The 26800-nt window shown below is 47.1% G+C and overlaps 1 protein-coding gene across 4 annotated transcripts in view; it reads left to right on the top strand.

Moving 5' to 3' along the window:
• Positions 1–26800, top strand: part of HK2 (hexokinase 2) — an 80798-nt gene that overhangs the window by 39910 nt on the left and 14088 nt on the right. For all 4 annotated transcript variants that reach the window (XM_070572271.1, XM_070572268.1, XM_070572269.1 and 1 more), the window contains exons 2-9: positions 847–1009; positions 14532–14680; positions 20195–20314; positions 20955–21050; positions 21877–21976; positions 22281–22464; positions 25083–25238; positions 26459–26692. In XM_070572271.1, the coding sequence (XP_070428372.1) occupies positions 868–1009; positions 14532–14680; positions 20195–20314; positions 20955–21050; positions 21877–21976; positions 22281–22464; positions 25083–25238; positions 26459–26692 (1181 nt within the window). In that variant the 5' untranslated portion in view covers positions 847–867. The remainder of the gene's footprint in view (positions 1–846; positions 1010–14531; positions 14681–20194; positions 20315–20954; positions 21051–21876; positions 21977–22280; positions 22465–25082; positions 25239–26458; positions 26693–26800) is intronic.

Below are 26800 nucleotides of genomic sequence, written 5' to 3'. Positions count from 1 at the left end.
TATTTCCAAATTGTGGATGGTGCTGTAAAGGGAAAAGTTCTTAGAATAACAAGGAGTCCTGACCATTTATTAGGAAGATCAGAGAAGGCCTCTGTGGATGGAGGCCTGAAGGATTGCTAAGAGATCAGCAAATGAAGAGTAGGATAAGGTCTATAGAGCCTGTGTGAATGGGCTCCAAGGCAGGGGAGGGCGAGTTGGGTGAGACGGGGCATGGAACCAAGGATAGAGTCTGCACAAGGGGTGCAGAGGCATGCAACAGGATTAGGAGTGGGGAGAGGCCAGATCGTATAGGACCTTGGAAGGATTTTGGGTTTTGTTCTAATTAGAAGCCACTGCAAGCTTTTAAGCAAGAGAATGGTATATTGTGGCCGGGGGTGGAAAATGGACAGAAGAGATAAGAGTAGAATTGGGGATTATATATAAGTCCAGGCAAGAGGTGATGGCTGCTTGGCCTAGGGGGAGGGGAGTAAGATTGGCATGACTGGCCTCATGAAGTACGGGGGGAGGGGGGCAAGAGATGAGGGTCAGTAATGAACCTCGGTTCCAGGGATATTGTCACAGACACTGAAACTCAACCTTTCTGAAAAGAACTCTTCTCTTTCTTAATATGCCTTCATCATTCTCCAGAAATAAAGTTAAACCTGTTTTTCTAATTTTAATTTTTAGTTTAGTTTTTTTTCCCTGAAAGACAAAGTCTTGTCAAATAGATTCTGGTTAAATGATCTTTAACAACCTGTACAGAACAGATTGTATTCTTTTGAAGGGCTGAGTGATGATGTTCCATGACATAGATGTATACCGTAATTTATTTAACCAATGCGTCTCTACTCTTTCCCCTTCTTTCAGGTTGACCAGTATCTCTACCATATGCGTCTTTCCGATGAGACCCTCCTGGAGATCTCTAAGCGGTTCCGCAAGGAGATGGAGAAGGGGCTTGCAGCCACCACCCACCCCACGGCTTCAGTGAAAATGCTGCCCACCTTTGTGAGGTCCACTCCAGACGGGACAGGTGCTGCACCTGGGGGGATGGCTCTGGGTGCTCCATTACCAGGGGGAGATGTGGGTGGCTTTGCTCAGGGACCCAAAGAACTACATGCCAGTGAAGATTCTTGGGTTTCAAGCTTCAGAAAGCAACCCTGGCTGATTTAAGCATACAGGGAATTTAACAGAAGGCTGTGGGAGGGGATAGGCAGGAAGACTGGCAAGGGAGGCATCCTTGGCAGTCAAGGTAGAAGTAAATCTCTGTCATCCTACCAGGGCATGGCTGCCTGCCATTATTTCCCATCCGTGTGCTGAGAAAGGCTGCTTGGCTCAGTTTGGGATTTAGTAGTCCTGCTGAGATTGCGTACAATGATGGCGACAAATGGCAAATGTGCCTAAGGTGATCACATGGCACTCGCTCTCTGGTACCCCTAACCGGCACATTCCACAGGCTTGCTGGAGAAACAGTGTAGTACATGTTGTCCTAGATTGTTCTTGAACTCCATGAAAAAAAGAGTGCTAGAAGTCCAAATAAACTTGGGAGAATGCGAAAAGCCACGGCACATATTAAGGTATTAAAGGCTCTGAAGTTGTGCAATAAGAACTTGTCAAGCTTTGTTTAATCCCCTTGTTAGATACAGACTCTGTATTTCGTGATGCGCCACCCAGCAAGTGATTTAATCAAACCCAAGAAAGGTGAGCATGGGGGAGAGACTGAAAGGTGTTGAGGGGCGCGAGCAGAACTGTCGTGGGAATGCATAGCAGCAGCAGCATATGTGGAGGGGATGGGGAAGTGACGGGCATCTGGTAGAGCACAGGACATGGACCTGGTGGGATGTGGTGGGCAGGGACGAAAGAGGATTCTCAGGGGACGTGGATGTGGAGCCCAGCTGCCTGGGGGGTGGCAACATCCTCAGAGAAGGGAACAGATCTAAGCTGTGTCAGCTCTTTCACACTGAGTGTTGCATTTAATCCTCACGATAACCCTCCATTTTAGAGATGAGGTAACTGTGGGGCCAGCAGGAGTGAGGTGTGTGGAATAGCTCCCCACATCTACAGGGTGGGAGAAAGAAACCGAGAGGCAGCTGCCAGGGTGGTAGGAGAACCAGGAAGCTAGAGTCTGAGAACCTGAGGGAGGAGACTGCCGAGAAGCTGGTCGCTGGGGAGGCATCTGCAGAGGAGTCCTGGGAATGGGGATGGGGAGGGCACGGGACAGGGCTTGTTCCTAGGCCACTTGCCTTCAGCCTTTCCATCACAGCTTTGTCCTTGAGGCTTACCTGCCTGAGAGCCTCTAGGGACCTGGTTTGTCTAACGAGATTTGTACCTTTCTATGATTTCTAAAATGAGTGTGTGTTTGCTGAAGCCTTGGGACCTGGCCTGGACCCAGCACAGAGGCTGTGACCTTGTTCAGGATTGTTCTCTGAGTGTGTGTGTCTCAACCCATCAAAGAGGTCCTTTAGGTGAGGGGCCTCCTCCAATTCCTGGATATCGCTTGTATACCCTCTAGAATGGCACGTTTACTGTACCTTCCACTCCCTCTGCCTGGCAGCCACAGTTGCTTCCATTGTTTGACATTCCAATAAAGTTATTAGCTCCTTAAGTCTGGGGACCTTGTCTTTACTTCAGGGAGTAGCACTAAGCAAGTATCTTAAATATTTCCTGAACATATCTTATGGGACTAATGGCTTTTCTGAGCACCTATGTATAGTAACTTATTTACATTTCACAAAACCCTATAAGATAGGTACAAATTTTATTTACATTTCTTGTAGATGACGCATTTGAAGCTTGGATGGTCAAATAACTTGCCCAGGCTCACACAGCTAACGAGAAGCTGAGTCAGGATTCAAACTCACATGGGCCAAAGGTCAGGCATTGAGACTGTACCCCATCTATTGCGTGTGTGCAGGCACTGGTGGGCCTGTGTGCTCAGCACCAGAACACATGGCACACGCTCAGCTGAGATTTTTTAAAATGGGGTTGGGGCTGGATGCCTGGCCTGTATTATAGGCAGGTGCATCAGTTTCTTGGGGCGAACTAGGTATGGGACTGGCTTTTTACTTTTTCGTTGCTTTCCTGAGATTGAAGGCATGGAGACTCCCTCTGCCTCTTGAAGTGTGCACCGGTTACTGCACCGTGTGGCCATTGAGTCTCCTTCCCTGACCTCGGGCTGGAGTCCTGGGAGCCTGCCTGTGGCCCACTGCTTCCCCAGAGTGGAGCAAGCAAGTATGCTTTTGGCCTGTAGGAATGGGAGTTGCCTGGACCGAGGACTGGAGCCAGAGGCTGACTCCTGCAGCCAGCCTTCTGGGGTGGAAGGGTCTGGAGCAAGACTTGTCTGCCTGACCTCCTTTCCACACAGGAACGGGGAGATTTTACATGACTTTTGTGATACCCAGAGTGCCTCGTTATAATCTCAAATTCTACAGTGTAAATGGAGATGGTGTGTAGAAGGATTACAGTGTATTGGAATGTTTTGTTCACTGAAGTAGACAAAGTGCCCCCTAGAGTGCTGGAGCCCAGACTGTAGGGAGCCCAGCCCGCAGCTCCTTCGTTCCTTACTTGCTCAGGGAGTCTGTGGACCAGCTCCTCACCCTGTCTCTCTGGGAGTCACAGCCTTTTCTCCTTTGTAAGATAAAGAGGTAGATGCAGCAGTCCCAAACTGTTCTGCGTGTGTACTAGAACTAGTGGGTTAGTATATTTACTCACAAAGTTCATTGAAATATTGCGATGAGGGAAAAATCCTTAAAGTTCATCATATAGCTCAATTAATGCGGGAAACAGTCCTCTACAACTTATCATAAAGTTTGAGATAGATTTGTCTATACTGCCATGTGCTGCATAACAACATTTCAGTCAATGACTGACCGCATATACGACAGTGGTCCCATAAGATTAGTACCGTAGAGCCTAGGTGTGTAGTAGGCTGTACCATCTAGGTCCGTGTAAGTACTCTCTGTGATGTTCACACAATGACAAAATTCCCAGTGATGCGTTTCTCAGAACGTATCCCCATGGTTAAGTGACACATGACTGTACAGTATTCCTATTCTGTAAACTCATGTGTATATGTGTATGTACAGATTTATAAAGTCTCAAGGACATATATTGAACTATTAATAGTGGTTATTCTGGGACGTGAGGTTGGCAATAACTAGGTTAGTTAAAAATATGTATATATGACAACTCAGCAATTCTACTTCCAATTATACGTTGAACAAACTCCCATATGAACTCAAGGAGACATGCCTAAGAATGTTCATAGCAGTGTTGCTTATAATGACAACATATTGGAAGCAGTTTATGGAATATCCATGTGGTGGAATACTAGACAGCACGTTACATAAAGGAGCCTATATAAATATGAATACATCTAAAAAACAATGAGTGAAAAATTTTTTAAAAATCCCTCAAAGCAGTGCTATACCTTGCCTATAGAGACACACAGATAAAATTATTAGAATATAAACTGGAAAATGTACACCAGATAAATGATAGGGGCTATTTCTGGAAAGAAGGAAAGGAAAATGGAACTGGGGAGGGGAACATGAGGGAGTGTAATTGAAAGTGGTCCACATCAAGGCTTTCAAGTTTATCATTTGTTAGTTGGGGCTGTGAGTTATGGAATATGGTGACAAGGATTGGTGACTCTTGAATAGATGAAGCCTATCAAAGCTGGAAATTCTCCTTTGTTGTTGGCACCTTCGTAAAGTGCTGAGATGAGGGACTGAGGAGCAGCTGTGTGCAGGGACGACGGCCTTTCCCCCAGATGTGGTCACAAAGCCCGTGGGGCCTTGCTGGTGCATCTGCTTCGCGGCCCAGGCCACAGTCTTGGCTTTGTTGCTGCTACGTGATTGTGTGTCTCTCCCATAGAAGGCTGGAGGCCTTTGCTCAATTGCTGCCTGCTCCAGGCTGGCCTCACTCAACCTTTCTCAGCCCATTGCTTCCCAGCGTTACTTTTCAGATCTGGAAAATTAAACCTCAGTGCTAAACCTCTGATCTAGAGGGACCTAATCTTTAAATCAGTGGCTCTAACTTTTCTAGACTGTATACTCATAGCGAGAAACATACATGTACATATTGATATACAACTGAAACAAGTTCCAGGAACCCGTATTCATTCTTAAATGTGACACAGTCAGATTATTATCTTCTATTCTTTAAAAAAGTTGCTAGTCAGGACCCAAGTTTTTTTCAGCTTTCATTTCGAAAGCCACTGCCTTAAATGCTCTTCACATGGTCTTGTCCTAGACGGGCATTTGTAGAAGTGCCTACTTCTTGCCAGAGATGAGAGGTGGATTCAGGGCAGTGTGCGGTGAGGGGTGGCGATCAGAATTCTAGGCTTAAATGGGGTTGAGTTCAAGCTGTATGCTTTAGAGCAGTTCATTTATGCCTCATCCTCCTTTCCCTCATTTGTAAAAAGAGGAAACACTGGAAGGTTGGCTGTCTGAGAATTAAGGGGACAGTCGGATACATGACCTTCTCACTTGTGTTGTGAATACAGTCCTAGGCAGCCACAATGCACCACAGCAGGAGGCACGCCCAGCACCATGTCTACCCAGATGGAGCCTCTGCCCCCTTCCCTGAGTTTTGAATTATTTTCACGGGTGAGTCAATGCCTGGCCCTTAGGTGCATCACTAGTGGCACGTTTTATGTTTACCTACCCCCTACACTGCTAGCACAATGCATTAATTCTTCTGTTAGTAACTCAGCCCTCGCTGTTCAGTTCGTTCCATAGAATCCCCTCTGAGGCTGGTCCTCGTGTCCTGCCTTTGAAGAGTAAAAATTGTCCTCGGGGAGATAAGGCTTACACAGATGAAATGATTACAGAGTGATACTGGGTCATATAACACAATTACACAATATGATAAAGAGAGACGAGGCTGGGGACAGCTTGCAAAGAGGCTGGTAAAACCCTGAAAAGAGCCCTTATCTTGGTTGCTCAGCATTATATCAACAGCCACGCAGTGGAGACTGATCAATAGCTAGCACACACGCAGGTTAATAACTGGGTTTATGTGGTGCCTATAATATAAACTAGAGATTGCAGTGATAAATAGCCACCATACAGTAGTCGCTAGAGTTTACGAAACATTTACATGCATCAGGCATTATGCCAAACACTTTACACATTCATTCATTGCATTGAATCTTGACCAAAACCTGTGTGTTTGTGTGTGTGTGTGTGAGTCCTGGGGAGTGGAGGGAAGGTGCTGGCTAGGGAGGTTATTAATATCTACCCTCTTTTAACAGATGATGAAATCTGAGTATCAGATTTCTAATAATTTACCTGAAATCATATGGCTAATCCATATTAAAACGGGATTTGAACTCAGGTCTGCCTGCCTGAAAATCTCAACACGCTCAGCACATTGAAATAACCACGTTTTAATCTTTTGAAGAGCAGTTTCACATCTCTGGAGCTAACGTTACACCTGTCTGTGACTGGCACATTTTTTGAGCTTAAGAAACATCTCCTGAGTATGAAGGCACCAGCACGGTGCTCTCTGATGGTGCTCCGGGAGCTTGGGGGCACTCAAAATGTGTTTATGTGCTCCCAGACCCTCCCTTCAATTGGAGCAGCTCTGTGTTTCTCTATTTCTATCTTTTGGCATTTGGCACCCTGTTGCTTAAGATGGTTTGAAAACCAATGATGTAGAAGATCAGATTACCCTCATCCTTGAATGTACCAGACACCAGCATTAACTGACTGTGTGATTTGATAGCTTTAGTAACATGGGGTCACTTTATTTCTGAGCTATTGAGTGGAGATGGTATTGTATTATGATGGAGTAGCTGGGATCCTGGAGCTTACCGGATGTTATAGGGACTGTGGTGGTTCCATGAACATGGGAAATAGGTGCCTCGAATCCTGTATCTGCCACAGGTAGTTTTACTGGATTACTCACTTGAGACCTGGAGGTTTATCTTTTTAGTCCTTTTCTTAGTTGGTGTCCATGCCATACATTCTTAGAGTGGCCCATTGCTAGCAGGCACTTGAAAACTAAAGGATAAACAAGGTCCCCCTCAACCCAGAGCCACTCCATGGAGGAAGATTGGAATGTTCAGTGCAGTCACCTGGGGCCCCTGGAAGCATTCCTGCTATTGCAGGGCAGGTAGGAACAGGTTCCTTTGGGGGCACTGAATCATTATAGGGCCACTTCAGAAACTGGATGTGAAAGTATGGATGTATGTCTTGTACCTCAAAGTTGGAGGCTGCATGTCTTGGACATTGGGTGACAAAGAAAAGCTGATGACCCCATGGTTGGATCTAACGTGGCCCTGGGGTGACCAGCCATCCCGGCTTTCCTGGGACTCTCCCAGTTTTAGCACTGAAGCTCCCATGCCAATCCTGGGCAAACAAGGGTGACTGACCACCCTACATGGCCCTGGAAGGTAGGCCTTCATCACTGCTCGGCTAGACCATATCGCAGCAGCCTCTCACCAGCCTCTCTGGCTCAAGACCCATCGTCCACAGTGCTACTGGAGCCCTTTTGAAAACACAAATCTGAGCTTCTGATTAAAATGCAAAGTCCTTGGCCTTAGCGTTTGCTGGGTGTTTGTAGCCATGTCATAGGAGTCCTGTGTTGCTGCCACTCCAGACATGCCATTCCTTGAGCACACCATGAACTTCCACATCTCTTTATGTGCCCCCTTTTCTCTCTCTGGCAACTGCATATCCATCCACTATGACCTGGCTGGCTCCTGTTGCCTCCCAAGAAGGCTCCCTTGTCTGAGCAGAAATAGTCGCTTCTGTAACACTCCTGTCGTGGTTCTCGCCACAGCGCACCTGGTTGCTCCCTTTCTTCCTGTCCAGTCAGGGACTTGGGTTGCATATGGCACTAGGCAGCTGAGAAGCTTTTAGTAACTGTCTTCAGTGCTCAGTGTTGAAATAACTCATTGCAGAATTGGGAAGTATTTTGTTGGGAGATCCTAGAATAGATTCAGTGTTTGACTCTCAAAGTAGTGATTTTTAAAACATTTTTGAAGTAGTGGACCCCACTCCCAACTTTAGACAGAATGAAATCTTTCATGTACGCCATATATAAGACAGTTAAGAGATAAAATTGGAACTGAGGATGTGGGAGGTGAGGCTGTGCCTTAATTGGCCTCTCTTAACCCTCACTAAGGGCAGAATTGGCCACCTTCAAGGATCCCCAGAACTCTGGGAATGCTCCATAAAATCCACTTGTTTAAAAAGGAGGCTTGTAGGGGCTGGCCCCGTGGCCGAGTGGTTAAGTTCGTGTGCTCCGCTGCAGGCGGGCCAGTGTTTCGTCAGTTGGAATCCTGGGCGCGGACATGGCACTGCTCATCAGACCACGCTGAGGCAGCGTCCCACATGCCACAACTAGAAGAACCCACAACGAAGAATACACAACTATGTACTGGGGGGCTTTGGGGAGAAAAAGGAAAAAATAAAATCTTTAAAAAAATAAATAAATAAAAAAAAATAAATAAATAAAAAGGAGGCTTGTGGAGCTTGTGATTCCAAAGAAGTCCATTTAATCATGTGAAGAACCCTGGGAGTGAGGGGTTGGGCTCTGGCTTCAGCCTTAACCAGCCAGGGCACTGCCACTTCTGAACGCAGGTGCCTTTGACAAAAGGGCCCTGCTGGTTAAAAATACAAAACCAAGCCAAATCTGTTTGCTGGTCACTCTTAGAGCACTCGTTGGCACACCACTTCAAGCTCCTGATGAGAGGAACAGGTGGCAATCTATTTTAATTAGTGGCAAGTACCTAATGATTGAAAATAGACCCTGTTGGAAAATTCAACTGGCCCTTGTCCCTCACCCCTCAGAAACCTCGTGGACATTGTCAGGTACCAGGCCACCTGGTAGTGAGTGACTTTAACAATGCTGGAGTGATGGCCTGCTCAAATTCATTACTGATGTTCCATCAACTAAGATGACGGTGACTTAGCGTTCAGGCGGTTAGTCAAATGCCATTTTAGTCCTCAGCCTTTCCCTGAGACAGGTGGGTTCCTAGGAGAAATTGAAGCCTCTTTAGCTTGCTGACCTTATGTATTTGATAAGAACCTCACTGAAAGTTGGCAGGATGACAGTGCTGGATGGGAAATGAGTCAACAAACAAACTCTGCCAAGGGGAACAACTTGAATCTTAACTGCTGGACAGTTTGATGGAGGATGGCACAACCTCATACTCCTATTGCCATTTTCCCTTAACTGTGAGCCAGCATCACTTCTTTGAGCACTTGTTTTCTTTTAGTAGAGGGTTGGTACCTCTTGTCCATTTTTAGAGGGGTATGCATTTAATTAGGAGACACTTCAGCAGAGAGGGCTTGGAGAGTGTCCGGTAAGGTTGGAACAGAGGTTTGGTACAAGTGTATGAGATGGCACCAATTTGTGGCTCCCAAAAAAAGCCTGCATTGACAAGCTTTAGCAGGTCCTGGGTTCCTCTGGGGAGAAGGGCATGTTGCCTCTTTCCAGTGGACGCGTGTCTGCCACTTCCCGCTCAAGTCTGAGAGCACTTTCCCATCTAGAAAGCCCCGGCTGGGCGGGGAGGGGTGGGGGCACAGTTACTGATATAGATTAGGGTGTGTTTGCTTTCTTTTTCATCACTTTATGGCTTATTTGCTTCCATCCTGGATTCTGAGCCAGGTAATCCTCAGCTTCCAGGAACCAGAGCCAGGAGAGATGTGGGTGTGGTGCAGTGGGACAAGCATGGGGCTTCAGGGTCAGTTCAAATCCAATGGTCATTTATCCCTGCATGACCTTAACCGGGTGACTCAACTGCTGAACCATAGTATCACTTCCTCTACTGCCCGGGCCAGCGTGGAGGCTGCTGGTGACCCCTGGGTTTTATGCTCTTGGCATTGTTAATGAAGAACTCCTTATTTGAGGGTTTACAACTTTCCCATGAGCAGCCCCTTTGCTCGTTGCAGTAGAAAACTTTGCTAGAGAGCCAGACCTGGATTTCAACCTTGGTTTCAATTCCTTGATCTGAACCTTCATTTTCTCATTTGAAAAATTTGGATTATAATGCCCAACAGGATTGCTGAGAATTATATGAATGAGATCATGTTTATAAAGAAAGTGGCCATCACTTAGCAAACATTAGTTTCTCTTCCATGGAAAACATCAGAGGGTCAGAATCTTCCCTCTGATCTACATGAAGGGGCTTTTTTTTTGAGGAAGATTAGCCCTGAGCTAATAGCTGCTGCCAATCCTCCTCTTTTTGCTGAGGAAGACTGGCCCTGAGCTAACATCCTCATCTTCCTCTACTTTATATGTGGGACGCCTGCCACAGCATGGCGTGCCAAGTGGTGCCATGTCCGCACCCGGGATCCGAACTCGGGAGCCCTGGGCCGCTGAGAAGTAGAACGTGCTCGATTAACCGCTGCGCCACTGGACCAGCCCCGTACATGAAGGGCCTTTAAGCAACTAAATCTTCCTCACGCCTGCCTCTGCCTTTCCATTGTTTTATCACCTTGACAATCCAGCTGTAGGGGGGAAAGTCCAAACTCTCTCCTAGGGACAAGAGAGATGAAGACAGGGTTCTGGGCTTCATTTTTCAAAAAAGTCAGATAAGAAAATGGAAGATGAATTTGGTCTTTTAAACAAAACTATGGCGAAACTTTGCTTCCCTTATTTTGGCAGTGGTGCTGGCCGCATTTAGGAGGAATTGGAGAGATTCAGGAAGGGTGGTGACCCCACATCATCTTCTTCAGAATTTCTTGGGAACACAACATAAGACCCAGAAACCATAAATATTTTGAAAACATAAAAATTAAACATTTCTGCATGGCAGAAATACTATGAACAAAATTAAAAGACAAGCATCCAACTGGAAAAAAATAATTCCAAATAGACAACCAAAAAACTATTTTCCTTATTATACAAAGAGCTCTTCTCGGTTACTAAGAAAATAATGAGTTTTTTTAAAGGCAGAAGACACTTATAGAAAAGTCACAGGAAAAGGAATTCAAAACCCCAGCCAAAAATTCAAAATGTCTAACCTTGCTCAAAAGAAAGAAACCAAGTTTAAAAAATGAGATACCACTTTGACCTAGAAGGCTGGCAAAGATTAATTGCTACATAGCATGGACTCTGGTGACAGCGAGACTCACCTGTTGGTTTGTGTGGAAACTGGTGAGAACTTTTAGGAAGATAATTTGGCAACATCTTCCAAATTAAAAATACATAACCTTAGAACTAGTGATTCTGACCCTTTTCTTGGAATGTGTTCGTTAACAACCTGCACTGTCTTTATAAAATAAGAATACCCAAGAAACATTAATAGTGGTTACTTTCAGGATGTGGAGAAGAAAAAGAGATGTTGGCTTTTGATTTTTTTCCACTTTTGTACTCGATTCAACTTTTAAAGATCAAATGTTTGTATTTTTTTATTTTTAAAAAGTTAAAATTGTTTTCCTGACATGTAAGTATGCTTAACAATAAAAGAATCTTCCCTCTGATCTGACAGTCTCATATATAAATCCCATGGTTGACACTCAAACATTTTGTTCAACAAATGAACCATCAGTGAGCAAATGCAATGTGAGATGTTTACTTAATACATTGCCTCAGAACAAACTATGATATTTAACAGAATGATCTTTCTGGACCTTGCTGGGTCCTCTGCCACGTGGCTTGTACTTTAAGAAACCTGCTACAGGCATACTTTCCTGCCTCAGAGCCTTGCTCCTGCCCATCCAGTCTGACTGTCCCAGGTCCACAGTGATCCTCCTTCACGCTCCATCACACACTCAGACACTCTCTGCTCTGGGCTTCTGGAATGTCCTGGAAGGTTCACAGTGGAGGCAGGACTTGAGCCAGGAGTAGGAGTAGGTAGGGATTGGAGGGGCTGAGAAGAACTGGGAGAGGAGCTACATTGTCAAACAAAGGAATAATAACAGTGACGAGAGCAGTCATTTATTGACGGCTTACTGTGTGCCTATATATTCACATATAACGTGTCCTGTATTTCGTGTAAGCCTCACGACCCCTGGGAGAAGTCAGCATTATGAGCCCTGTCCTGCAGGTGAGTTGCCATGCTCAGAGAGGCCACACAGATAGTGCAGCAGCTGAGCTGGAATTCAAGACAAAGCCTGCCGACCCATCTCTAAGGTCCAGCTCTTAACCGCTGCTCTGTGAGGGTTTCTCAGGCTTGGTGTGGAGCTGGACAGTAGGCGTGGGACCTGTTCACTGTCCCAAGGGGTCACCTCGGGATTTAGCTCCAAAAGTCATAATGCTGGGCCTGCCTCAGAGATTTTGAACTCTGGAAGGAATATAGTTCCTGGCTGTAGTAGTTGTGATCATGTGTATTTGTGGAGGGGGATGCTGGCGAGAAGAGATGCAGAGAAACGTCTGTTCTGTCAGAGCCTGAAGAGAAAGCACAAGTTGACATTCCTTCCTGGGAACAGAATTATCAACTGTAAATATTTGTGGTTTCCCTCAGTCCATCGGAAAATACTGCCAAACCACCCTTCTTGATGGAGCTGCGCCCCTCCGGTGAATCCAGCTGGGCTGCCCTTGAATCATACCATCGAGGGGCAGCCTCAGCCGCCTCAAACCCTCGTGGTCGCCAGTTCAGCGGATTGCATGTGTCCTGTCTGCAGAGTGCTGATGCAGGCAGTTCATCTTTGATTTTCCTTTTCATTCCCCATGATAACCAGCACATAGCTTTTTCTGCAGTCTGGCTGAGGTCCCACTACCGGGGGAGGCTCAGAACTAGAGTGCCTGGAAAAGTTGCCCATGGCCGTGAGGTGGGCAGAATCACCCTAGGTGGGGTTGAGATTGCCCCAGCTATCTAACAACTGTAGCTATTGGGAGAGGGGGGCTCCAGATGCTGGGGAGGGAATGGAAAATTAGTACCCCTGAGGAGGAATGCTGAAGTCGCTGGAACAGATTCCAATGGCTTTTCTTGGACTGTTTCTGCAGTCTCCCCTGGCGATGTTGATTTTACTTTTCAGTCCATGAAGCATCTCTAACACTGAGAGACTGAACCGTGGGCGTCAGGCAGTGTTTGCTAAGAGCCTGGATGGAAAGTTTCTAGTACTTATTGAGTGTGTCCTAAGTTCTTGGCACTGATGAGTGCTTGAGGCCCATTGTCTCATTTTTCCCCTCACAACAAGCACATGAAGTATGACTTCCTTGTTTTAGAGATGAGGCATCTGGGGCTGAGAGGCTCAGGAACTTGCCATGAGCAAAAAGTGGCTGGAGTTCTGACGTAGGTAATAGGAGCTTCAGAGCCAGTCTCTGTATATTGGTACTACCAGACCGTGACTATGTGGAGGCAAGTCCCTGGGGAATCTAGGGTGGATGATGTCCACCCCAAGTTGCCCCTCTGAAGTGTAGAGGCTGTGGGTAGTGTCCTTAGAGAGCCGGGCAGAGGTAGCTTTTCTTAGGGCCGAAGAGTTATTGCTGCTAAGGGAACCTGGGCCCAGAATAAACCCTCACTGGTTCATTTAGTCAGAGCATTTCCCTGACCCTACTAGCTATTCTGCCGTACTTCAGTGGCAATCTCCCATCAGGAAAGGGGCTGAGTGTTGACAAACATGCCGGTAAGTGAATCCCCCAGGAAATAACCCTGTATCCTTTGAGAAGGTGTGCAGCAAGGCAGTGGAAGACTGATAGAACCATTACTGATGGAGCCATTACTGGTTGAAGAGGCTGCCAAGGGGGTGAGCCCACCTCCTCCCCCAGCCCTTGCCTGCCCCGTCAGCCCCCAGCCCTAGCTTTGGCCTCTGCGCCTCTTCAGCACTTTCATTCTATGCCATACAATGGAGCACATCCCTTCAGCTAGCTGTATTATTGTCTAGAATCTGGATGTTTCCTGTCTGCACTGCTTGTTTCCTGGAGGGAAGGGACTGTGCTGTCCTGGTGACACCTGAAGATCTTGCCCTACATGTGTCTGTGGAGTCTCCCTTTCGACCCAGCTCTGTGACTTGTCCAAGTGGGACAGTGGAGTGGCCTGACTCTTGTCTTAATACTCTTGGGTCAGTATTTTCTCATATTTGAATAAGCCTGGGTTCTTTTGGGGGCACCTGCTTGGCTTATATGCTCGATCTCTTAATTTATTTGGACCCCATTCCACTCCATCACCTGACCCTCTCATTCTGCCATGGGATGTTGTCATCACTGTATGCAAACATTAAAAAGTAAATTTTGTATGGGGCTTACCATTTGGCAGTAGGTCCAGGGGCTCACAGGCTTGTAGCAACATGAGGAGTGTGTTGGGGACGTGGACTCCTGGCTCAGGACTTGATGCATCCTGTAAGCTCAATGGGGACTTGGCTGAAAGTCCTTGGGAAGTAGTCAGCTCTCCTGAGGGGATGGGCACCCCATCATTGGATGTGAGACTATCTCATTGTTTACGTGAATTCTAAAAGAGTATAAAAGTGCTTAGCATTAAGAAAAAGAATCAGACGATACATAAAGGTGCATGGAAAAAAGTCAGACCCACTGGCCGCCCTGTTACCCAGAGATGACCAGTGTTGATGGAGGGACTCATGGGTTTTAAGTCTTCATCTCAGTGAAGCAATTTGATCTTATCTTTCTCACACTAATAGTGGCCCTTCTTCTCTCTGCAGAACATGGAGAGTTCCTGGCTCTGGACCTTGGAGGGACCAACTTCCGTGTGCTTCGGGTGAGAGTAACGGACAACGGGCTTCAGAAGGTCGAGATGGAGAACCAGATCTATGCCATCCCTGAGGACATCATGCAAGGCAGTGGCACCCAGGTATGACCCTTCTCTCAGGGTGGCCACTGGGGCTCTGGGCCCCACAAGAGCAGATGTTGCTCCTTCTCTGTGGTCCGGAGGGAGGAGACCCTGCCTGAGGCTCGGATTTCCTGACCCCTCTCTCTGTGGTGACACTCCTCCATACCTGGAGGCTAGGTGGGGCGCCTCCATCTAGAGAGGTGCGCATGGGCTGGAGAGCAGGAAGCATGTGTGTGAGAACCTGGGGTCTGGATGTGCTGCAGTGAGAGGTGTGTTTTGTTTTGTTTTGTTTTCTGAGGAAGATTTGTCCTGAGCTAAGATTGGCCATGCCATTCTTCCTCTTTTATTTTTTTAGTATGTGTGCCACCAATACAGCATGGCTGCTAATAAAACAGTGTAAGTCCATGCCTGGGAACCGAACCTGGGCTGCTGAGGCAGAACATGCTGAACTTAACCACTAGGCCACCAGGGCTGGCCCGGGAGGTGTTTTGATTTGCCATCCCTTTTAAGGTCTGCTTGTGTGCACTGGTTGTTGAGGAAAACCTGCTATTAGGAGGCTGGACCCACACTGCTGGACACCTGTGGTTGTTAGTGGTGTTATTGAGTGGTGAGTCAGTAGGATACGCAATTGTGGTTTGACACCACCACCTGCCACTGTGGTCATTCTGCAGCCCTCTTTGACGCAACAGTTGTTGCCCTAGTGTTGCATGAAAATGGAACCTACTCCTTTGCCTCTGTGGTTATTTGCTTTCTCCTCTTGACCATCTAAAACAGAAGAGGTCTGGGGCCGGCCCTGTGGCACCGGTTAAGTTCACACGCTCAGCTTCAGTGGCTCAGAGTTCACGGATTCAGATCCTGGGTGCGGATCCCAGGTGCGGACCTACACACTGCTCCTCAAGCCGTGCTGTGGTAGCAACCCTCATACAAAACAGAGGAAGATTGGCGCAGATGTTAGCTCAGGACCAATTTTCCTCACCAAAACAAACAAACAAAACAGAAGAGGTTTTGCACACAAGGATGGGAGCCTGTTGAGAAAACACCAAAATCCAACTTTGGGATGTCTGTCCTATTTGGCATTGCAATGGGCACCATGTATTTCCACATTGGCCTTAAACCATGCTTAGTCATCTCCATATCTCAGTGGATTCTAGAGACAAGTTTTATACTCAGCATCTACACAATAAAAGGAGTGGATGTGGAAGAAATGTGAAATCCAAGTAAGAATCCTCTCTGTAATAGTAAGAAAAAGATGAGCAAGGATGGAACTGCCATTGCAATAGTCTCCAAACATGTATTGAGCATCTGCTATGCATTGGGCACTGATCTTTGCTGGGAATCAAAGTCCTGGCCCTTTGCCTCCAGGGCTTAAAGCCCAACTGGACCAACAGGGTATACATACCCCCCACAGAAAGTAATAAATGTTGTGTTGTAACAGACAGCAGCCAACAGGGGGAGGAACTGACACATGATGACCTCATGTGTGTCAGGCAGAGGAAAAGCACTTTGTATGGATTTCCTCATTTTATCCTCACACTACAAGGCTGGGTGCTCCTGTTATCTCCACTTTATAGATGTGGAACTGGGCTTTGAAATGTTGAGTGACTTGGCCTTATGTCACAGGCATGGGAGGGGCCAGAGGCAAGACACAGAGCCAGATCAATATGATCAGAGCCTGTGTTTGTAAACTCTAGGGGGCTCCGTCCACTTTGTAGGCCGTGTGATGTGGTCCACATGAAAGGTGTTTCCAGGAACTAGGCAACGTGGTGATCCTGGGTCCTGACTACCTGCTCCCGCTTCCAGAGAGGGAAGCACTCCCTGAAGGGGCTGGTGCTCCTGCAGACATGAAATCTTATGGAGGAGGCCCTTTGGGGGCTCTCCCTCTCAAGAGTTCCCTCAGGGAAGCCCTCCTACAGAGGGGACACTCACTGCCACCACACCACAGGTCCAGCCTTTATTCTCTGTTCTTGGGTGTCCAGGGAAGCTGGTATTCCCTTCACCTGCTCTACAAAGGCCTTCGTTGGGACATTCTTTCTGCTCCTTCTTCAGCTTCTCTCAGTTCATGGTTAGGAGTCACCGAAGACATTCCAGGACACTGACACAGGTATAGGGATCACTCTGGGCTTGAGCGCTGGCTATTGCTGCTGTATTTTATGCCCAGTGTGTTTGCAATAAAAGAGTGAATGGGAGATAAACAAACACATGGATAAGGAGAACAGTGGTTACCAGAGGGAAAGGGGGTGAGAGGGGTGTGTGAAAGGGGTAAAGGGGCACATATGTATGATGATGGATAAAAACTAGACTATTAGTGGTGAGCACGCTGCAGTCTATACAGAAACTGATATATAATGATGGACGCCTGAAATTACACAATGTTATAAACCTATATGACCCCACTAAAATAACTTAAAAAAAAAGAGAATGGAGAAAATGGAATCCAGGTAAGATGCTCTTCCAGCATAGGTACCTCTTGGGCCTCGGGGCTTGGGGCAGGTGGAGCCTTCTTACTCCCACTGCACTGTCCTTCGCACCATGCCAGCCTCCTCTCGGGAAAGGAATTTTGGACCGTGGGTAGAACATGTGGGGGAGATATTTTTAGACCCTTTCGATGTCTTTGGGGGTAGCCCCGAGTCAACCTGCTTTCCTTGTTTTAATGCTGGGGATGGACAAGGGAGGCCAAGTCCCTGGGATTATGGCATTTTAGCTCTGCTGAGGTTGTCACATAGCTTCGGTGTACATACACAAAATGTTTTGGTCCAAATTAAAAAAAATTCTGTGAGATCCACCTGGAAGAAACTATAAAACAATTGTGATATTAAAAAAGTTTCAAATAAATGGAAAAAGGGCTATATAAAAATGAAATATATAGCAAAGTAGAAAAAATATAGGTATTTCACCCTAAGGAAGAGAAAGAATACTATATGCCTAAAAGTGGCAGCAAACACTTGGTAAAAGAAGGAAATTCAGAGTGGCTTTTTTAGTGGCGGGATTACTGGTGTTTTTTCCCCTGTATTTGATCTCAGGTATCAATCTTTTACTTGGAAGAAAACCAATAGATTTTTAAAATAAAATTTAGTTAAAACCAAGACCAAATCACCAAACCTAACACTTGCAAAGGTTTTTAAAGCTGTGAACCTGGCAGTGTGGGTCCCTGGATGAAATCTGTCTTTCAGTACACGAACTTCCACTTGAGAGCAGTGAATTACAAATTGTAGTAGCAGCCACTTAAGATTTGTAAAGTGCATCTTGTGGGAACGGGAACGAGCAGATTCTCAGACCGATAGGGAAAAGGAAACTTGTCTAACTTCATAAAATGGTGCCCTCTGAGCCTTTTTATGGCAGGAAGGTGTTGACTTTTCCTCCCAGTATCTTATCCCTAGATCATCAGCTAACAGAAAAGGAGATAGTCGTCCAATTAAGGAAGCAGATGGTTTCCTCTTCCCCACTTTGAAAAAAGTGTAGGTTTTTCTAATCCAGCTCTGTCCAATAGAACTTTCCCGCAATGGTGGAACTGTTCTGTATCTGCTGTGTGCAATATGGTAGCCACTACCTACCTGTGGCATAGAGCACTTGAAATATGGCTAATGTGATTGAGGAAGTGACTTAATTTTTTGAAATTCTAGTTAAATGAAGTAGCCACAGATAGCTAGTGGCTAGCGTATTGGGCAGTGCGTTATTTAATGCCTCTTCACTGCCTCTCTGTTTTTTCTGTCTCCTGTTGGCAGCACAGTTGGAAAGGGAGTCGTGATCAGGGCTGGGTGAGGGGACACCATTTTGCTTTTCCCCCATCTAAAGCTTCCCCTCCCCCCATCTCCGATGATTGGCCTTATCTCTTTGCACAGCTTCTGCAATTTCCTTTTTTTTGGATAAAAACTATAGGTACTAACGATCATTTTGGCTAGAGTACCAGGAAGAAGGTGCTGGGAATTTGTTTAACCATCCGTGAATTTGGCTCTGATCGAATTCCCAACAGAACGGAACTTGTTGAGTATCTATCTCGAAACCCTATTTACATATTAAAATACTTGACCTCTGCTCAAGGGAGTTGGCACTTTTGTGTTGTTGACCTTTTAGTGAGAGAATCCTGTCCTTGCCCAGCCTTTGCTCTTGAGAATGTTTTGGTTTGGAGATTGAGAGTTTCAGCAGCAGCTGAGGTTAATTTTTGCATGTGATCAGACAGAGGGACAGGATTGATGCAGGAAGTTCAGTTAGAGCTGGCCCCCTTCTAGATGGGGGTGGCCATGTCTTCCTGGATCCCTCCCAATGAGCATACTCCAGACATCTGGGGAGCAGTGGGCCTTTCAGCCTACCCTGCCACACCCAACCTCTCACTTCCTTTGTAAATGCAAAGACTTTTCATGGTTTAGTGCAGTGGTTCTCAAAGGACTGCTTCTGGATCACTTGGAGGTCTCCCCCCCAACAGTTTCAGAGTCAGCAGATTTTTAGGGCTCTAGAATTTGCATTTATAACATGATGACGGTGATGCTGCTGGGAACCCAAAAGTTTAGTGGAATATTCCTTGCTTCTGCCTGGAGAGGAAAAGGAATATTTCCTCCATCTCCCTTGGCTTTTAGATTTTGTCATCTGGTCAACCTGGCCCTTGGAATCTGCTCACTTTGGCCGCTGCTTACTTTTTGCACCAGAATGCTCCTGGCCTCAGCCTCTAAGCATCTGGAGGGGTCACCAACTTCTCTTTGAGGATGTTGAGTGGGCAAGAAGGAAGCCATGGGGCTGTGGGCTTTGGGACTGATTGAAAGCCTGGATGATTGTGAATACAGCTTTTTCTTAGGCTTAGGATTTTTCTTTGGAGTTAGCGTGGTCACAGGTGTGAGGCTACCCATCCACAAAACCCTATTTATTCTTCAGCGCTCTTCATGGATTTACTGGGTATTCCATTTTGAAGTTAGAAGATGAAGATAACTTCTTTGAATTGCCCCAAAGAAATTAGTTTTCTAGATTGGAGGAAAAATATAAAAGTTACTTGTTTTGTTGAGTTCGTTCATAGAATGCCAAAAGAGAATGTCCCACCCACTCCCCCAGTCACAGGAGACAGGCATGCTAAAATACTTCTTGGCAGTGAGATGGGCTGCCCTTTCTGGTAAAATAAGATGGGCTGCCCTTTCTGGTAAGATAATCAGCTGTGCCTTCATGTCAAGGGGGCTTCTGACAGGGCCACCAAAGGATGTTCTGTTGCCAGGGCATGTGATGACTTTCTGATTGGCTTTGGCTATGATTACCCCTGCCTCATGGGGTTATTTTGACAGTAGTTTGGATAAATGGTTTCAGTGGAAGACCATATTTAGCAAGCACTAACTAGTGTTAAGCCCTTGTCAGTATTGACTCATTTAATCCATTTGGTAACTCTCTGAAGGCAGGACAGTTATCACCCCCATTTTGTAGATGAGCAAAGTAATGCTTCAGAGGGGGATACATATCTTGTACACATTGGGTTAGTTCCTTTCTGAGCCCAAAGTCCATGCTCTTAATCTGTATGCTTTTCTGACTCCCTGCTCATCTTCCTTTATCGTGTACCCTTAGCTGTTTGACCACATTGCCGGATGCCTGGCCAACTTCATGGATAAGCTACAAATCAAAGACAAGAAGCTCCCCTTGGGTTTTACCTTCTCGTTCCCCTGCATCCAAACGAAACTGGACGAGGTAAGATGAGTTCTTCCGACACTTTGATTCCTTCATTCTTTGGCCTGGGAGGACTGGGAGGAACTCTGAGCCACCGGCTTCTGTGGTGTTGGAGGCCACTCTGATGGACTGCATGGACGATGTTTGAGTATTGAGAGTTCTGTCCTCTGGGTGAGTATATGTCAGTGTGAGGGGATGGTGAGGAAGTATCAGAGAAGGGGGTCTTTATCACTCTCCCCTCAGAGAATGACGTGCAACCCCACATACATTGCATGTTATCTTTATCCCTCTTAGGGAAACAGGAATGAGAAATTAGTCAGGAACTCCTTTGATCTAAAGTGTTACGATAATGATCCTTGGAGGAAAGATGTCTGGGGAGTTAATGATGTGAGCATACAAGTATCTTATTTTGGCAGTTCTAGAGCCTTCTCCTTCTACTTCTTGGGGGCAGTAAATCATGAAAGAATCATTCAGTGAATCTCCTTTCTTGGTCTTTGACAGGGCCCAAGTTTTTCCTTCCTAGGCTCTCCAGGAAACAATACACAAATTCAATCATGACTTGAGTTTATCCCCATGACAGGAGTCTCCTAATGATGATTAGATGAGGGATGTGGTCTGAGTTTTGTGAGGAATTAATGTTCGTTCCGTCGTCCTTTTCCAGAGTTTCCTAGTCTCTTGGACCAAGGGGTTCAAGTCTAGGGGTGTAGAAGGGAGAGATGTGGTAACTCTGATCCGGAAGGCCATCCAGAGGAGAGGGGTGAGTGGGGACAGCAGGGGTGGGAAGGTGGGAGCTTGGGGTCTGGGGGATCTTTACATTCTTTTGGGTACACTCTGAAGTCGTTCCCTGACCTCAAATCAACACAGGAATCTTTTGTGGTTCTTAAAGAGAGATTTTCTTTTCTTTTTCCCTGCTATGTTTACCCAATAATCTTTATTTTATTTTTTATCTTTTTCCAGTTTTATGGAGATATAATTGACATACAGCTCTGTATAAGTTTAAGGTGTGCTACATAATGACTTGACTTACATATATTGCAAAATGTTTATCACACCGCTAATCTTATCTATGGTCAGATGCCTTTGGGGTCTTCAGATTAGCATGATGGATAAATAATCTTAGTCTTGGTGCAAGAAAAACCCTTTAGTTCTTAACCTGAAGAAGACTTGAATATCATTTTCAAGTAAGAAAGTTGGGATGATGTTGGCATTAGGGTGGAATGAGGCAGAGAGAGGACAAGACCTTCTGGGAAGGAGAAAGAGAGAAAGAAAAGAAAAAAGAGAAAGAGAAGACAGTGATGACAATACGGGCTCTTCTTAGTGTAGTGATGGCTGTGAACTAGATTACAGGGGCTGGTGTCAGGAAAGTCTTCCATGTTGAGGACAAGCAGGGTGGGGAGGGACATGCATTATTAGATTGGATCTGGACCTGATTTCCAGCTCTAATCTTTGGCTTTGAGTGGGGTTACTTAAGGGGGCAGCCCTATTGCCCTTGAGCTGTGTGTCTCACTGCTCTTTCTCTCCATCTTCCCATCTGTAACCTTTCTGTGATGATGACGGTCAGAGCCCCCCTTTTGTCCCCACAGGACTTTGATATTGATATTGTGGCCATGGTGAATGACACAGTTGCGACCATGATGACCTGTGGCTATGATGACCAGAACTGCGAGATTGGTCTCATTGTGGGTGCGTGAACACTGGCCAATGGATGGGGGTGTGGGCTGCAAAGGGAGGAGGGGTCCATGGCCTGGAAGTTCCTTTGTACTTCATATTGGAAGATAATTATGTGTTCACTTTGGAGGGCTGAGCCAGGACTTGTGGAGTTGCGGGGGGTGGTGGATTGGACCATGTTGAGATGCCCTAGGACTCTGCACCAAGGAATCCCAGCCACCCTGGGACACCACTGTCTCAGAACAGTGGAATAAGAGGGAGATGTGGGCTGGGGGAGGACAGTGCAGGTGGGCACTGAGCAGTTTCCTGTTTTGCCCAGGCATGGGCAGCAATGCCTGCTACATGGAAGAGATGCGCTACATCGACACGGTGGAGGGCGACGAGGGGCGGATGTGTATCAACATGGAGTGGGGGGCCTTTGGGGACGATGGCACACTCGACGACATCCGCACTGAGTTTGACCAGGAGATCGACATGGGCTCCCTGAACCCTGGGCAGCAACTGTGAGCAAGCCCCTGTGGGCGGTGGGCTTGAGGGGTGGGCTCAGGAACTGAAGTGGGAGCTGGCCAGGGCCGGGGAGTGGTTCTCATTTTTGCTTTGCAGTCTCATGTCCCTGAAAGGTTGCCAAGGCACCCACTGGTTATGGGAATTTTGTGCTTATTACACACATTGTGACTGTAAGTTGCTGAGAGGGCTCTAAAAAAGATAGAGCAAGTGGACAAACCAGATTTTAGATAATTGTTTGGCTCTGTCCTTCAGAACAGTCACGTTGGAAGGTCATATTCTGAGTCTCAGTGTGTAGCCCTGCTCTTGCTTTCCACCTTCAATTTGTAAGTTGTCTGTAGAAACAGTTTGTGAGCCACATGAGAAAAGTGTTGAGATGGCCAAGATTAGGGCCTCTGAAAGCTCCTTTTGTGCCTCCCCTCCCCATCACTGCCCAGACGATGAGGCTGACAGTTGGCTCCTAGTTCCTGGCTGAGGCTCTGATTCAGACCTCTAGCAGAGCTACCTGTGAGCCATGCTGGACCCCACAGAGTCCCAGAGCCTCCTGTCCCAGCTGTAGGCAGACCCAAGGCCTGTGGAAAAGTTGGCTAAGGAGCCTCCTTGGCCACCTTCCCAGGACCTGTGGCCCAGCCAAGGTCCTGGAGTAGACAGGAGGGGCTCTGACATTTTGGACCCTGACTCTTCCGCCTGGCCAGACTTGGTTTTTAGTTACTTTTGACGCTTACAAAACATTATTTCACTCTCACAAACATTTGCTTAATGTCCCTATTAAGATCTTGAAACAGGGGTTGCTGCAAGCTCTGAAGGCAACTGCAAAATGTTTTGAGCCATTCAGGCCCTCTCTGGTCTTGTTGCTGTGGCTGTTCCAGGAAAGCTTCTAGCACAGATCTCTGCTTGGAGAGGAAAATTCAACCCTATAAACCAGCTCCATGAGGAGGAGACTCTTTTTTTACAGGGAGAGTCCTTGCTCCCTCAAAGCATGGTTAAGTCACAAGTTTCTCTCACATGTTGAAACGTGAGTCCATTTACTTATAACTTTCATAGGAAGACGCCGGCCGTGTCTGCCATGGCTGGTGGGAAATTTATGGACTGAAAAGTCACTAATTCAATGCCTGCCTCCATGAATGAGGCACACCCAAGCCATTCCAAGGAGCCATATGCTCTTTGAAGTGTCAGAAGACAGAATTGCCAACCCAGCCTTGGCACCAGAACACCAGCTTAGCCTTAGACAAATCAAAGGCTAGGAGGACATAGACCAAAGTGTCAGCTGTGGGAGCCCTGAAGTCATTGTTAGACTCGAGTTGGAACTTTTTTTTCACTCTTTGTATGCTCCTAAATAGATATTTTCCAAATGTTGGCTGGAAAAAATGTTTTTAATAACTTGAATAAAAGCTTTTATAAACCACCCATACTGCGGAGCCCCGCTGGCCCCCTCCCCTGTCTCCCATAGAACCAGCTATTTTGAAGAAGGTGCAGATGCAGACACAGGAGTTCCTTACTGTCGAGGCCGGGCTGCCTCGCAGATGGTGTGCCTCTGCTGGTGCTTAAACATTTTAAATGCATCCACCGCTCAACCAATTATTTTGCCAGCTCTCCACTTAGCTCCAATTCTGCCTATACCTGGCTTTGGGTCTTGAGTATGTCACTTCCTGAGGGCCTGGCTTCCTGTCTTGTAGATTGCACCAGGTGATGCCAGAATCCCTTCCACACCCCTGTTCTAGACCTTGCTGAAGCCCCGCCTAGTTAGTGACCACAGGCCCTGGGTGCCTCCTCTCTCTTGGACCCAGATCCTTTCTGATACATCAAGAAAGGGCCTTCTTTGCCAAAAAGAATTATATGGGGTTGGTTTCACCTAGTCTGAGCCAGAAAGACTGTATTCTAAAGAAAACAGTGTCACCTAGTGTTGAAAAAATAAATTGCCTGACTGCCCTCTCTGCTTGGGGGCCTGTCTCTGCCTTTCTCAAACATGCCTTTATCTTGTCACTTGCCTGCCCGGAAACTTCCAACGTGTCTCACTCCCAGATTCCTGAGACCACCTGACATTTAGAGCTCCTTCTCGTCTGTCCCAACTTGCCCATCTAATCTTGCCCATCGCCCCGGGGCCCTGGGTTGTTTTCATAGGAATCCACAAATGGCCTTGCAAGGGGAGGGACAGTGTGAGGTGAGGAGTTGTTGGGCCTGTGCCCCAAATTTAATCAGATTGATCTTTTTCTCTTATAAACAAACATTGAGATTCTAGATAAGGTTTCATTTTCAAAAAGCATTTCCTTGCTAGGGAAAAATTTTTAAAAATCACTACCCTACATGTAACTTACTTTACCTCAAATTCAGATTGTTCCAGAATGTTCCACATTCCCTGGATGTTTAGTTCGGCTGTTAAAGGCCCATCCTTCTCCGTGGTTCAAGGCCCACTCTCCTGCAGAGACAGCCCAAGCTCCTCAGCTCCTCCAGCCCCTCCTGAGCGGTCACTTCTCCACTCATCTCATTCCTAGTCATTGCCACACAAGTTCACGCTTGACTGTGCCTCAGCCTCACGTGTGTGCATGTTGCCTCCGCAGGGAAGTTACGAGTTCATGGATGGCAGGGACTTCATCTTTTGGTCTGTATCTCCCTGCAGATTTGAGAAGATGATCAGTGGGATGTACATGGGGGAACTGGTGAGGCTCATCCTGGTGAAGATGGCCAAGGAGGAGCTGCTTTTCAGGGGGAAGCTCAGTCCAGAACTCCTCACCACGGGCCGCTTTGAGACCAAAGACGTTTCAGAAATTGAAGGGTAAGCTTCCGGGTCCTTCTCTGTTCACTGGGTCCCCGGAAGAGTGGACAGGCAGCTGGGGAATGAGAAAGAGGTCCTGGCCCTTGACCCTTCATATGTGGACAGCAGGAGGTTCTCACCCACTCTGGGTCATGGCGGGCCTTTGGCTTGACTTCACTCACCAGGTTGTCTCCACTCTCGTCTGTTTTGAGCATGCTGTCTGCTAAAGTGACTCACAGTGCCAGAAAGGATTGGCATTCCTGCCTGGCATGGCGGAGAGTGGCGAGAGCCTGGCTTACGACTGCTGGAGGCTCCCAGTGGGCCCCTTCATGACTCACTTGCATCTACTTCCTTTCCCTTCTCCTTTAGCTCTGACATTTCATTCTTTATTGGTGATTCTCAAAAGGGGCTCTATCCTGACCCCTGCTTCTTAGCAGAAAAATGCATCTTTGGGCGACCCCGAGATTTACCCATTTAATTCCAACAAGGAGAACTGAGGCCTGCATTTTCACAGAGCAGCGGAGGTGGGAGTGAGGATGGTCTTAATTTTTGTCTTTCGGTTAACGGTATCCAAAGAGTTGGGCCTAGTTTCCTATCTTGAGACTTCCACTTGTCGCTTGAGGAGGCCCTGCTGTTTCAGGGGCCACACGGTGGAGAGGAGATGATTTTGGTGCTAAAGGGAGCAGCGAAACTGTTCAAACGACTTGAAGTGGGAACTCTTGAATGAACTGTGCCTACTTGTTAACTCTGAGGGGGTGACAGTCCTATTTGTGAAGCACTTAGTTCCCCTGAGAAGAGTGCTAATCCCATAGCACCAGCCCTTTGTCACCATCCTTAGCACAAGTGAAGGCAGTGCCCACTCGGTTGTGAAATGCAGTAGAGCACAGACTCACACCCACACAGCTCAGTGCATAAAGCTCTGAGAACAGGGCCTTGTCCTTATATACTCTGTGTGTAAGAAATATTAGTTTTTCTCATCAGGGAAAAAGGTATATCTGAAGCACTGAGGGTGTATGTGTGTGTGTGTGTGTGTCTGGGAGAGGAGCCTCAAGTTGGCCCTGTTGTGTTTTCCCCCCTCTTGTTCTACCCACCATATGTAGGCGGAGCGAAGTGAGTATCTGCCCTCCCTGGGAGATGGCGTGTGCTGGAGCTGAGGGCTTTCCTTGTCAGCCCACACACCCTTCTCCCACTGGCCACAGTGGGTTGGACACGTGCCCACGAGCTGTCGTTCTGTTTCCCAGGGAGAAGGATGGCATCCAGAAGGCCCGCGAGGTCCTGGTGCGGCTGGGCATGGACCCGACACAGGAGGACTGCGTGGCCACTCACCGGATCTGCCAGATCGTGTCCACGCGCTCAGCCAGCCTGTGCGCAGCCACCCTGGCGGCTGTGCTGCAGCGGATCAAGGAGAACAAGGGCGAGGAGCGGCTGCGCTCCACCATTGGGGTTGATGGCTCCGTCTACAAGAAACACCCTCAGTGAGTTGGTGTTTGGGGACCTATAGAGACTGAGCTCCCAGAGCACTTGGGGATCCCTGAAAGGCTCGGAGTCGGGAGGCCCTGGTGACCATGGCTCAGAGCAGCCGC

Source organism: Equus przewalskii, chromosome 14 (assembly GCF_037783145.1).
Source record: "Equus przewalskii isolate Varuska chromosome 14, EquPr2, whole genome shotgun sequence".
Classification (NCBI taxonomy): Eukaryota; Metazoa; Chordata; class Mammalia; order Perissodactyla; family Equidae; genus Equus; species Equus przewalskii.
This window is presented reverse-complemented; position numbering and strand designations above follow the sequence as displayed.